We start from the raw sequence: 14,664 nt of genomic DNA on the forward strand, positions 1-14,664 counted from the left end.
GTGCAAACCTCTCAGGGATGGTCCTGAAACGTTCCTTTGGTTTCCTAGGATAAGAATGCGGATGCTCTGTTATTACCCTCTGCTTTGGCAGCCTCCAAGAGGTGTCCAGGGCAAGAACACGTCTGCCTAATTTGCTGAGCCACGCAGTTGGTTGCTAGGGACCTGGTTGGCTCTTGCAGGGCACATGTTCACAACTGGAGTTTGCTCTGTGCTCCTTCACTGAACTACAAGTCTCTTTGGGCTGCGTACTGAGAGCCAAACAAAAACAGCAACACCGCCCTCCTTTCTGCCTTCTTCTGCTCGGTATCTTCTCTTGCACAGTGTTTGTGCTACAAACAGGTGGTATTTCAAAACATTTCCTCGGTTTCCAGCAGTGATTAAAGCAAAACACTATATATAAACACCATTCTGCTATACAGGAGGTTTGTGTGCTTCTTTAGGCCATTGTAATTGTGTGATAATGTTGTCTAGAAGATGCATGTTGGCAGAGATGTGAAGGAATGGGACTGGGCCCAGCACTGATCCCTGGGGGACACCACTGGTGACCGGATCCCAACTGGACACAGCCCCGTTCCCCACCACTCTCTGGGCCCGGCCATCAGCCAGTTCCTGACCCAGCACAGAGTGCCCCTGTCCCTCTTATATTTATTCAATATTGAAATGTTATCTGAAAGTGCAGATAACTGGAGCTGGAAATTTTGAGATTTCTCTCGTAGTATGTCTCATACACATTTGGTTCTCTGAGCTGCCTGTTCTTGATTTTGAGTTTAATTTCTCCCCTTCTTTTCAAGTACCCTTGACTTATTTGCCCCCTTCTCTCTGCCTTAATCTTTTTTACCTCGCTGTTCTTTTTTTTCTTTTTTTTAATTTTTCTTGCTGACTTTGAAGAACTTCTTCTTTTGTCATCTAAAAGTTTCAGTTAATCCTTATATATGTGAACTTGCTACCTCTCCTAGGCTCAGTTTTTAAAGATCCTGTGCTACCTACGAGCCACGATTCTTCAGCCTTCTCATTTTCATGCCACCAAAGTGGCAGAACTTGCAGAATGTTGTTTCCCTTGCTTCACCTATTTCTGGCAGTCACTCAGGAGCTTTTGTTTGGTGCTGCCTCTACAGTGATACATGGTTTGCAATATAGAGAGAGTTTTAATATCAATGTAATTTTCTAATTATGATTGCTGACCACCTAAGCAGAGCTTTTCAGCCCATCAGCTTAGTCCCCAGTAATAAATTATTATTTTTTTTTTTATTTCATTGCTGCAAAAAGCTTCCAGATTGAATATTCCTCCACAGACAGTGCTTCCAGCTTTTTAAATGCCAACACTTTAGGCCTACAATTGCATGTAGTAACCTGAGTGTGATATGGAGAGCCAGGACTACAACTGCTATAAACATAGATAAATTCTTAAATTAATCTTGCCTAAAAATGATTTCAGTACAGTGGCAATATAATTCAAGGAGGAATAGAAGTGCATTTAATGCTCAGATCAAACAAAAATGGGGCTCATGGCAGTATAAAGAGTATAACATTTGAAACAATTATAGCTTTTTTAAAACTTTCATTTTTAAGCCTTTTAAACAGTGTTTTAAATTCTAAATTTAATATTGCTTTCTTTCCTGCCTGGGAAACTTAGTGGCTGTTCTATGAGTTTACAAATTCTGAATATCTGGGTACATGATTGTAGATTCTGGGTATTCATCCCTTCAGTCTTAATCTCGTATAGAATTATTGGCTTGTGTTTCTTTATACAAGAAAAGAGTGGGGGTGGTTGTAAAATCTTTGCTCTAGAATTGTGAATTGCTTCAATTTGTGAATTTTCAGTTTGTGAATTTCTTGCAACTGTGAGAAAGTTCTAGGATACCTGATTATTTTAACTGTATTTGTTTGCATGTTCAACACATAAATATGTTTAAAACCACAGCAGATTATAACTATATACAGGAAATGAAATTGTTCTTTTTAATATGACTAGATTGTTAAATTAATGCATATAGTGAGGTAAAGTTTCAGATATACAGTGAAAGATGGTGTCAGATCAAAAAAAATGATAGTAAGGATGAAATTTATCTCTGGACAGTGCATTCTTATAAAAATAGTTCCTCATTTATGTGTCTCACCCAAGCTACAAAAAGAAGTCTTATTTAGTAAGTCTTGCCAAGGCAACTTTTCACCTTAAGAGCACTAGTAGGCATCAAATTTGATATTGGCTGACAACATGGAGTGGCACTGAGTCCTTTCTGTTTCCAACACTGGAGTCCTTTGTTGCAAAGTCAGATATAAAGAAAAAAATAGGAGTTAGCCTTTTATTTTTTTTATATGATTATGAATAGCAGATGATAAATTGCAGTCAAATATTTGAACTTTGGGCACAATACACAGTCTTAATGTTTGGTTTTTTTTCCTTTAGTTTACCCTTGTTCCTTGAACTGCCAGAAAAATATAGAAAAAACAGCAGTAAATGACATTAAAAAATGCAAAAGTTGTTTTTTAATACTACTTCACTGGTAGCCATATGATAAGGCTGAAAGATTTGCCTTGAGTTCCCCATTATCCAAACTGGGATAGATGCTATAAATAAATCATATGGAATGTCATGTGTCTTCCTACCATGTTTCTGAGAATAAATGTGTTTGAAGCTGAATTGTTTGAGTGAGATAGTCCTATTTTGGTGTAAGTTTTATTTTGGTATTTGGGGGTCTTAACAAAATACTGTGGTTGGTTTGCTATTACACCTGAAATTCCCATTCTCCAGCTGAAGAAGTGCTTAGGTTTAGAACATAGGTACTGATGTTCACTTAAACCTAAGAAAATCCAAATGTTTGAGCTCTGCACTGAATTTACTATGGTATTTTTTTTTCCATCACTACTGCCAGTTACCCAAGTTTGTCTCTCAATATCTGGAAAAGTATGAACTGATAATATTTGGGGATTTAAAAAAAAAAAATCTTATTTTTCTGTTTAAGGTTTTAGTTCTCTGTCCTTTCAAATATGTGCTGCTTTCCACATGTTTCAATTGCTGCTGCCCCAATGGCCCTTAATGTATAGTTTAACCTTATTAAGAAAGCATTTCATAGGGATGATCTATTATGGTTGTGATGTAACACTTCTTATACAGAGATACCAAGGGCTGTGATATTTAAAAAAAAAAGAGAAAAATAAATAATAGGGAAAGTATCATGCAATTACAAACCTTTCCAAAACCTTCTTAAGGCTTATAGTAGATGATTTAATTGTAAGTAGAGGTAACATAAGGAGGACCCTGTCTGTTTGTCTACCGAGCTCCTTGCTCTGGATTAGAATATTTTTGATCTCATGCAGATTGTCTGTTTTCAAATACAGGAACCATTAGCCCTTTGTGGGTTATCAGACCTGTGGACTGTGACTAGAAACTGATGTATATAAGCACAGCGGACTGAGGAAATTTCTGTTTGTAATAGTGTCAGATAGAATATACATTAGCAAAAAAAAAAAAGAAAAACCAACCTGACATGAGACGTGAATGTCACAGGTTGCTCCTGGGTTGAGAAAAATGGACAGGGCACAGTTTGCGGTGTTTTTCATGGATTGATCTGCAGATGTGAAAAGAAACCCAAGCTTCGCTGCTTTACAGCTGCTTCTGCCCGATCACAGTCACACGATGACAGCCAATTTGTGGCTAAATAGTTTGCTAAGTGCTTCCAAGTAGGATCTTTTCCTTTCTGTTTGTGCTGGAGACCCGACACACACAGAAGTTGGGCAAGGATGTGTGTGTGCACCTTCAGTGTGATGAACGATTCTGATAGCTTGTCTGAGGTGATGAATAAATATCAAGGTTTTTCAAATATATTTTTATATTTTAGAATATGTGCAAAATAGATCTGAGGGCTGAACTGAGTACTTGCATTTCTGCCTGACAGAACCACGCTTATGGCCTTGCAGAGTTCTTTATTCTGCAACTCCAGAGTTGCCTTTATACAGACTTCTTAAAACATTGTTACCTTGATAAAACAGAATATAAAAATTGTATTTACTCTTGTTTATCAACTGTATTATTTATCTGCAAGTGAAATTTCTGTGATGATTTACGGAAACCCAGCTTAGGATAAAATTGCTTACTTGCAACTTGCATTGCTTATAGAAGTTACGTGTCCAGTTGTATTATAACATGCATAAAGTTGGCATTTTGGGACAGGCAAATCATGTTATCTCCATGCCTTTAAGAGGAGCCTTTAGGGCATGATTATACTCATCTTCTATTTTCACTATGCAGTCATATAGTGTGACGTGTTTCCAGCTGCTGATGTGGATCAGCTACAGCTGGAACCCTGAACTCTAGTGATGTTTGGATTATAAGATGCTTCTGCTGATCTCCATCATGCCAGCTGTAATGAGTGTTGAGAACAAAATTACTGTATTTATAGTCTAGTTTTCAGAAAGAAAATGGAGCTGCATGTTTTTCAATATTTTGTGATTAGTGCCACATAATACAAGTCACTGCCTGTGATGATCTCGTCAGTTTTAAAACTGAGGAAGACAATGAAGTGGAAGTTGAAAAACATTATATTAAGGAAGTGGAAGAATGTGATTTTTTAGGCACAGAAGAGTTAAAAATTCTAATTTGCAAAGGGTTACATTAAAGAAGTTTGTGTTCTATTGTTTCTACTCATGGAAGGTATGAGAAAGTTCAAGTAATTGAGCTAATCTCCTACATGGGATGGTTAGGTTGTATGTCAGCAAAACAATTCACCTTTAAGAGGACAACTGTGCACTAAAAGAGATTACCTGGAGAGCTTTTGAAGTCCCCATCAGCACATATTTTAACAATATGTTTGTCAATCTGTTAGGAGAGGTCCAAAGACAACTCATGATGCTTCAAGCCCAGAGGATGCAGTAGCTGACCTCTTCATAAACCCTTCCAAATTAGCACTTTTGTCCCTTTTTCAGTTCTATCTTCAAGACTGTATTTTATGTTCTAAGAGGAAAAATTATTACAAATTACTATATACACACGTAATCCCTACTATATACCATATATTCAATATACATTATATTTTATACATTTAATGTTACAACTGTGATTAAAAAAAAAATCAATTTTTGTCATGGCAAAATCACATACTGTTGTTGCATTTCACTTCATTTGTAGTTTTTCTCTTGAACCCTGAGGGAAAAAACGCGTTAAATTCTCAGAACCAAAAACGTTCTTGGTTTTTTGAAGATCAATCAATGAGTTGAGTAAGTGAAATTTATCTCTTTCTGAGAGAAATTAGCTGATGTCGTTTTAGGAACTTGTGTTGTGGTTAGAATGATGTAAAGAGAGAATAAATAGAATAATAGAAGGTCACATGTTTCGATTCCATTTAATTACATGTGCACGACTGCACAGATTTTTAATGGTTATATAAATGCAGAGAGGAAAGCTTATCTAGGAATATCTGGATTCTGATTATATCTGCAAATGTCACTAACTGATGTTTTAGAAACCTCCATGAGAAGAGTGTGCAGAACTTATGTATAAAAAAGAATATTCAGTATAAAATGCAAAGGTATAGCAATAAAGGCTATCATATGAGAGATTAGAAAACCGGAAGTAAACAAATTTATCTGTGACACTGTATCTAGGGTTTTTATACTGTATCCAAAGCTAAAAGAACTCCTAACATCCCAGATTTCTCTGTCATCTGTCAGCCACTCTTCTAAATCTTGGCAGCAATGTCTTCCTGAATGCAGGAGACTCAAAATTCCCACCAAGAATTTCAAGTGATGGTGGTGGTTTCTTTTTCCTTCAGTGGCTTTTGGAAAATGTTGGTTTTGAAAAAGAGGGGGGAAAGCTTGATGAATTATAGCACTGGTATCCTTGCTTTGAATAGGTCTCTAGTCTGCGGCAACCTAATAATTTGCATTATTTTCTGGAGAAAATTATCCTACTAAGCCTTCTGTCACACAAAGGAGCTTTTCCAGTCAGAGAAGTAGAGTTGGCATTTAGGTGACCTAAATGATCAGTGATAATCCATCAGTCTACCCAAAGGGAAAAAAAAAATATTCTTGTCATCATCACCCTAAAATTAAAGAGAAAATTCTAAATTTGGGTAGTGTAAAAATAATGACCTTTTTTGGGAAAACCGAAAATCTGCATTATATGCATTATATATTGGGTGTGTTGGGGAGCAGGGTTGTGTGGGTGTTTGTGATTTTCTGTGGGGGTGGGAGGTATTTCTGTATGCTGCTTCTCTGATCATTTTTCACGTTCCATGATCCCAAAAGGTTTTAAGACTGAAGCAAAAAATACAGATAACTAAATACATCCATCCTGTAGACTGTTGATGTCTTAATTTTTTATTGAAGAGAGGACCTCCAGATGTGCTGGAAATGTGCATTACTGTATTCAGGAGAAAATCAATGCAATGTGCTTTATGTGACACTATGTGCAACGTGACTTTCATATTGTTTCTTTTCTTGAATACAGTCATTATAACATTTAGATCTTAGACTGGTTTTTCCTCTGTCTGCATTCTTAGTGCATGGAATAGGTGAAATGAAAACAAGACTGACCTCAAACCTTTCACTTTCCTTTTTCTTTCTCCTTCTGAAATAAAAGGTTAAGTAAGCTGGATATCAGGGGGAAATACTTTTTCCCTTTTTTTTATTTTTACTGAGCTATTGAAGTAATTGGAAAGATGCAGTTTTTTCCAAAGACAGAAGACAAAACCTCAGATTGAATAATAAATCACATATAAGAGAAAAATAAAATAAATGCTATATCAAATCTGTCTAAAAATGTCCACAAAATTGAACACTGTAGAGACAGCTGAGTGTGGAGAAAAGATTGAACAACTTGTAGCCACCATTTATCAAAGAATGTAATTTAACAATTGTTGGCATACAAAAAGCAAGAAGTCAGAAAGATATATCACAGAAAATAAAGCACAATATATTATTGATATTTGAGAGCAAGGGTATATTAGGGGTTTTGAAATTTGAATCTAGCTTTTTATGTTCAGGCAGTGATTTTTAAAAAACGTTGTTTCAGCGGCACAGCTACAACTGAATTGCTTTTCTGATTTGAAAATGCCCTAAAAGCCTTAGTTCTGTGAAAATTAACTGCCACGACTGAGCACCTGGCACGGTTGTCCTCTCCTTTCTGGATCTCTCATAGTGGACTCCCCTGAGATCTCTGACCTTGACTTCTTGCTGTTCTGTGATTCCCCTCGCCCTACAGACCTTTCCAACCTTTTTGTTTTACATATCCCGTGACCAGAAGAGCCTTCAGAAAGTACAGTGCTGTTTGATCTTGATAGAGAAAGTAGAAGAGATTTATTTCTCAGCCTTACCTAGAAATCCAGTAGCTCTGTCATGCCTTTCAACTCAACTTCTGAAAATACGGTCTTTCTTCCCACTTTGTCTTTCTTTCTTCTCCGGTCTTTAAAATTTTCCTTGAATTCCAACGAAGGTCATTGTTCACACTTTTCTGTAGTATGCCTCCCTGTCCAGAATCAATTTCCTAAGAAAGACAAGACAGAGCAACTAAGGAGAAAAACACCCTTATAAATGGTTTTTACAGAAATCCCTGAACATACAGAAGTACCAGAAGTCATTGCCCTTCCTTTTTATCAGTTTGCTGATTGTCTTGTTCATTTAGCCAAATAAAGCATGTGCCAGCCATATACAGCAAATCCTAGTTTTTAGGTTACATTGTACCCCAAAATGGCCAGTCCTAAACCATTTTACTTGTGTTACAGAAATTTCAGATCAATGTCCTATGAGTGTACTAGCTTGAGGAGAGACTCACTGCCTTGAAGACTTTGTCTCTTTAATCAGCAGACAAGGAGGTCTAGGTGGGGGAAAAGAGAATGTGTTATGTGAAATGCAGAGAAATCAACTGCCTTGCTGAAGACTTAGAGCAAAAGTGGGTCCTTTGACTGTAACATTATTTGTTAAAACCCACAGGTCTTTTGTCACTGATTTTAGTGGCATAAAAAGCTGAGTTATCCCACATCTGGTGCTCTAACCAAGATCTCACCTTCCCTCTGCTAAATATCAGTCTTGCTGATGCTCGTTTGAAACATTTATCTATGCCTGTCCTCTATGACTTTTCATCTAATGATGATAAGTAGATAAAAATTTTCAAACATAATGGGTATAGCTGAAAGTTGTATTCTCTTTACACAGAATGGCAAGGAGAGTAAAGAGAGAAGAGAGTTGTGGGTTTTTTTTTCCCTCTGGAAAGAGAAATACCTACCTCAGTGATACCAGTGAAAGGGAATTTTCCCTCATGCTAGGTTTCAAAAAGATGGGTTGTTGATGGACACAGCTCCAGCTAGTTGCCTGCAGTAGGCAGAATTATATCTTGAAAGACCATTTTCAGCTAATTTGGCTGTTGTGCCATTTGAACTTTACGAATTGACTTGTAATTGGACCGTGCTGTCAGTGGAAAAACTTACAAGTATCGAACATGACATTTTTAAGAAGGTTACTGTCATCTAGTCCTCTATTAGTGGATTTGCAGGGAGTTATAATTGGCCTAACAAGCCTAGTAACCTGCCCTACTTCCACTTATAATGTACAATCTCATTTATATCTTTTCTTTATTTACTGATACATGATAGGTAATAATGCTCTGTCTAGTGCACACGCTTCAAAATAAAGCTGTCTAATCATAGAATGCATGGATTCTTCTAATATACATGTATATATGTACCCATACACAGATTATATCATTTCCATATGCATATGTGTGTATATTTATTTATTCTGAAGAATTCAAGTACATAAGTATTTTAATGTATAATGTATTTACATATCCACACTCACTCATACATCTTTTTTTATTGAGATTAAGTAAGTATAAAGTCTCCTGTTGCTTTTAAATTTCCTGTAGGGAAGGGGAGATAGTATTTCCTCCAGACCTTTGTTGAGTTTATATGAGTAATCTGAGTAGAAGTGATAATGCATTCACGTGGATGTAATTCTTAGGACTGAAAAAGAAGGGGAAAGTGAGAGAAAATGAACAGGTTGATGAACTCGGTGCATTCATTATCGACTTACATTTGCATGAAGGAGAAACCGTTCACTTCTTGTGAAATTAGAACGGCACCATTAATTTTGTTTACTGCACAAGCAATTTTTAGCATATGTAAGATTTACAGGCAGTTTTGCAGGTGAATGTGTCTGGTTAAATAGCCTTATGGAAAGAGCTCTGCAGGAGCATCTGCACTCATTGCACCTCCCAAAGCAGAGCTGTTTCATGAAGTAATGCTGAGTGTAGACATCATGAGACTGCTTTTTTTGTTTTGTTTTCACTGCCAGGAGAATTATGCCAATTGGGCATGGTGCACCTGGAAGCAAAGGAGGGATCAGTGTAGAAAAAAAATTAATATCTGGAAAACCGACGTTTTTTGTTAAATGTCTCAGTTTTCCAGCAATTTCTTCATATATATGGCAAATTGGCCTTCGCTGCTATGTCTTCTTTTTTGTCTTAGTAAAGACTGATTGGTAAAACAGCAGACCAAAAAAGCCCAAACCAAACCAAAATAAAACAAACGGAACAAAATAAAAAACTAAACAAAACCGAACCAACCAACTAAACAAACTCCTCTAGGTATGAACAAGAGCAGCAAATAGAGCAGATGGGGAATTGGGTCTTTCTCCTTTTCTTTTGTGCCTTTGACTTGTTAATGTAGTTGTCTTACAAGAAGGGCCAGCATGAGAGGAATTACCTTGGGTTTCTTTTCTGAGGTACCTTTTTTTCCTGGAGATGCTCTTGAATGAAAGCCTTTTCAGAGTGCACTTGATAGTTTAGAGAGTTGTGGATAGTACTTTTTTGTGTAGTTTAGCTAACAGAGTGATTCCATTCTAACTTTGGGTCCTGATTATCAACAGCATTATCTATGAGCCTCAGAAAACAGAAAATAATGATTCTATTTATTTTGGTAGTAGGGCAGAGGTTAGTGGAACATTTTAAGCTGTACTCATGTTTTTCTTACCTTGTTGGGCATACACAGTTAATAGCATGAAACTGTGTGATTTCAGGATACTCAGGGAAGGCTTTGGAGTCTCTCCCTTTTTCTCTGAGTTTGAACACTGATCACTGTTCATTAAAATATTGTCTGCCCCTTTTGCTTTGTGTGCTCCATCGGTGCAAGAGCAATCCGAAGATGCAGGCTTCAATGAAGAAAAACAATGATCATATAACAGAGATCATAAATCATTGGAGTGTCTGCAGTTTAACCGATGTTTGTTTGCATTGGTGTTTCAAGAAATAGGAGCAAGGGAATGATGTAAGATTCGGGTACTTCAGAATGCACTTTTGGCCAGGCAAATCATGCTGTAAGTTTTAGAATTCACAAATGTGTGTACATATGTTCTCACCTGCTTGTGATTAATGGTCCACGATTTTTCTGCTTTCCTCGGCATGCTTTTTGAGTGCGTGTTCTGATATATTTTCTAAGTTTTCAACACAGAGTTTCTGACAGAATCATAGATCTGAACTATCTCATAGCACTGCAGTGTCTCCAATAAATAGGTCAAATAATCCTAGAAACTGTGTTTGTTAGCTTTGAATCGATAGTGATAAAGTTTCTCTGTATTCTTACCTGCTCAAACTTCTGTCTAATCTATCTTTGTTCTCTTCTTCTTGTGCAATCTTTTCCTTGCTTCCAGTGGCTGCTACAAAGAACAAAGCTAGAGGTGAGTTTCTGCCTGCGCTCTTCAATTTGTATTGCATGGTTCTGCAGCCCACACATTTCCCACAAGGTTGTTCCTGCCTCTCAAAACAAAGAAAAATATCTTTAGGTCTTATCGGATGATAGATTAGTTCTTTACAATTTTGTAATTGCACCTAAGGGCAGGCTGTTTTCATTGTTTTTATCAATCAGCACTGCTCATGCTGTATTTTGTTCATTGCTTTAATTTAGGAAGTTTTTAGGAGAAAGATAAAACCGAGTGCATTGTAGTTAGATTTCTGGCTTGCATTATAGCAATGCAGGGATATTTATGGCATTTTAATCGAAATGAAGATATTGCATAAAAATGCTCATAAATATGTAAATGTAATTTTTATTTTTTATCTCTAATCATCGTCATAAATATCTGAACAGAGAACAATGAACTCCTAAATGTCTCCTAAGCATTCCCTGTCTCTTCACACCAGTATAAATGATCATCACTGTTTCTGATAGCATACCAGTATAGAGAAAGGCATGCTGTAATACCTACAGAGATTCATGACTTCAGAGCAGCAAGGTGATTGCCACAAATCAGTGTGACAAAGAAATAAACCTTTCAGAACTAATCATGTAAGGTCAGCAGTGCTGTAAACCATTTCCTGAATTTCAACGAAGCAGTGATGTAGCAAATGTAACCTGAGGGATGTATTTTGACTTACATATACATATAAATCCATGCATGCTTGTGTATATATATGCATGACAATGTATTTATATGTATGAACATACATTTTCATAGAAAATCGTGAAAATGTAATTTTTTTCTGTTATTTCTCTCAGATAAAATTGAGTTTTCTGATAATTAAACATCAGGTTTTAAGGCAAATATCTATGCATGTTTACGTGTATTTTGATAGTTAAAAACTCATACTCAGGATGTTTATAAAGTTTAGTTATATACATTGCTTAGCTTAAGATGCGGAACTATAAAGATAATCAGAAAAATCAGCCAACTGATGGTGTTAATGTATTAGTATAATTAAATCAATAATTAAAATACAGCTCAGATTTATTTTTTTTAAACCCTTGCATGGCTTTTTTTCCCTCAGAAACTTTGCACGCATTGAATGTCGTGAGTGAGGGGAGTGAATAAAATTGAGTTCATGTATTCGCCTATGCATGCTTTGAAATTTGCTTTACTCTTTCCTGTACTGTTATATATGTAAAACAATGGGTCAAGACATTAGGACCTTCAGAATTAACAAAAAAAAAAAGAAAAAAAAAAAAGGCAAAACCAAAACACATGCACAGAAGCAAATTTTCAGCACCAATAAGCACGATCTCATCCATATTCAGTGATCATGTACCCAATATATTGCCATTCAAACAGAAACTGCCCTGGAGGCACTGGAGTTATAGAATGAGTCACAATTACTCATGGGCCCCACTCATCTGTGGACATTAACACACCCTTATTTCAGAAGTGCACAGCAATGTTGAATACACAACTGAGGCTATATTTGGTAAACTGGGCTTGACACTGTGATGTGCATTGTCTTTGGAGCTCAGTTGCACAGGGCCTTCAAGAAGTCTTCAGCTCTTCCTTTGGTGCCAAACAGCCCAATGATGAAGGTACCCAATGCCCACAAGGAATTCAGTCCTGCAGTAGTTCTATCTTTTAACCAAAGCATTGGACCTCTTTTATAATCTCCTGTGGTGGAAGACATAAAGTAAATGATGTCTTACTGCTTTTCTTGTTGCTCTGTCTAAGCATTAAAGAACGTTCTGTTCATCCTTTTCAAGTGTCACACTGGCAAACAGGTGCCTAACATGGCATCAGAAACATCAATTCACAACTGAGAGAATTCTCAGGAGTCTCACTTTTGGTACTTATAATATGAAATCCAGCACTCCTTTATGTCTACGATCTTATTTATGGTTCTTCATCTTTCCCTCCTGAAAGTCTGGAATTTGTGCTGCCATTTTCAGCGAGGTGCAGCTGGGGCTCACCCCTGCCCTGAGATCTGAGCTTTTCCTGAGCTCATTAGAAGGTGATAGTCTGTGGGACCAGCTGTCTTTTGTTTGTGCATTGTTAGCACGGGAAAACTGCTGGTCTCCCTCTTCCCTCCCCCTCCTCGTGGGATTGCCTGTAAGGAGAACACTAGAGCCCTTGCTCTCAAACATTGCATTCAGTGCTATTTCCTTTCAAGTATTTTCTCAGACTTTATTGAAGACTGCTTGTATTAAGTGCTGTAAAGCAGTTGTTGAACTCTCTACTTTATCCTTGCTTTGTGGCACTTGGAATCAATTTAGGTTGGAAGGTCATTTGGTCTGCAGGTCATCTAGACCTAACTACTGAATAAGTAAAACCCTCTTAAATCTGATTGCTCAGAGCCTTCCAGTCAAATTGAAGTGTCTCAAGGATTTCACAGCTCCAGGATAGATTCACACAATGATTGCTTTGTTTTACCATGGTTTTCTTTCTTAGACTTTCCCTTACCTAGAAGGAACTGCATGAGATTGTTTTGTGTTCTCCAGAAAGGGTAAATACTTGGATTTTGCATAGAAGGATGGATCTTGCTTTGGACTACTTTGGGCAGGTGCTGCCACAGCACAGTCATGTTTTGGACAGAATACTTGTGACATTTCCAAGAAGTCTAGTTCAGAAAAATTTTAAAGGGTAGGGGCTAAAATGAAACCTGAAAATGGTCATTTATGGCTCTTAATTTGATGAAGCAGAAACTGAAGGTGCCACCTGAAAATCTCAGACTATCAGAATTGTTTCAGTGCATAAATATTTTAAGGACTGTTTCTTAATGCACCAGATGAGATTTGTTTAACTTGATCTCTATAAATGAGCATTTCCTTTAGCAAAGCACCCTTTTGAATATTGCTTGACCCTTTAAGAAGGGCCATTGTGACATTTTGGGGGCAATATTTTTGCAAATATCTTCTGGCAGCAGTTGACAATGGTTTCCAGGCTCTGTGGTCCTACCAGATCTGCTAATGATGTGTCAATTTTCAGTCAGCAAGGGAAAGAGAGGGGCCAAGTGTCTTCATTTGAATGTAATTATTTGAGGACAGGAGTTCTGTGCTCCCCATTTTCATTTCTTTGATACATTCTGTGTCATCTGCTGTTAGAAAGTTATTTCCAGAGCTGCCCTAAACCTCATGTAGTAAGGCACTTGGCTTTATAACCCTTCCAAAGGCAAATTGGAATTTCTGGTGATTTTAGTTGTGGGGGTTGTTGGGTTTTGTGTTTGTTTCATGGCGAGGTTTGGGATTTTTGTTGTTGTTGCATTTGGTTTTTTAGTTTGGTTTGGTTTTTTTAGTTGGGAATAGTGAGGATGAATATGGCAACCTCCTCCTAAAAAAAAAAAGAATGTAAAGGCCAATTGCTGTTGTAACAGGGGAAAACAAGCCCTCCAGAAAGATCACTTATCATGTGCCTGTTGAGAAGGACAACATTCCTTCATGTTCCTAAGATTCCTGAGGCCAACAGATTGGAAATGGTGACATTTCCAAGAAGATTCCGAAGTCCCAAGAGGTGACTGTTTGGGGAAAGATGTAACTGGCTTAACTTTATAGAATTTGTGCTATCCAATCTATATGAAAACGGATTGGATTGGTAGCTGTTTCTGCCGTGCTCCTTTCCCCCATCTTAGCTATGTAGCTCTGTTTTAATTTTTCTCAGTGGGAAATAACCTTCATATCATAGTCCCACTGCTTCTCCTAACAAAGAACTGCTTTTGTACCCATCCAGTCTCTATATACACAACACTGTATTCTCTCTCCACAACTGGTTTCTAGAGGAAGTCCTATTGATGGGAGATATCTTCAAACTTTTCTTCTATTTTAATATTACACTTTTAAGTACATTAAGTGCCTTTACCTCTATTTCACTTGCTTCACAAGTTTAATATCAACAGTACTATTTTTTTAGCCAGTTGAATATCCAGGAGATTTTTGAGATGCCTCTTTTTCTTGACTTGTACTACACCCATATCTCAGAGAAATTGTC

At 37.1% G+C, this 14,664-nt stretch overlaps 1 protein-coding gene across 1 annotated transcript in view; it reads left to right on the top strand.

The window, feature by feature from the left end:
• Positions 1–14,664, top strand: part of CADM2 (cell adhesion molecule 2) — a 245,512-nt gene that overhangs the window by 27,299 nt on the left and 203,549 nt on the right. The window contains exon 3 of the mRNA XM_029961467.1: positions 10,639–10,665. Coding sequence (XP_029817327.1) covers positions 10,639–10,665 — 27 coding nt within the window. The remainder of the gene's footprint in view (positions 1–10,638; positions 10,666–14,664) is intronic.

The sequence above is a fragment of the Manacus vitellinus genome, unplaced genomic scaffold (genome assembly GCF_001715985.3).
Source record: "Manacus vitellinus isolate BGI_N305 unplaced genomic scaffold, ASM171598v3 scaffold_35_pilon, whole genome shotgun sequence".
NCBI classification, from domain to species: Eukaryota; Metazoa; Chordata; class Aves; order Passeriformes; family Pipridae; genus Manacus; species Manacus vitellinus.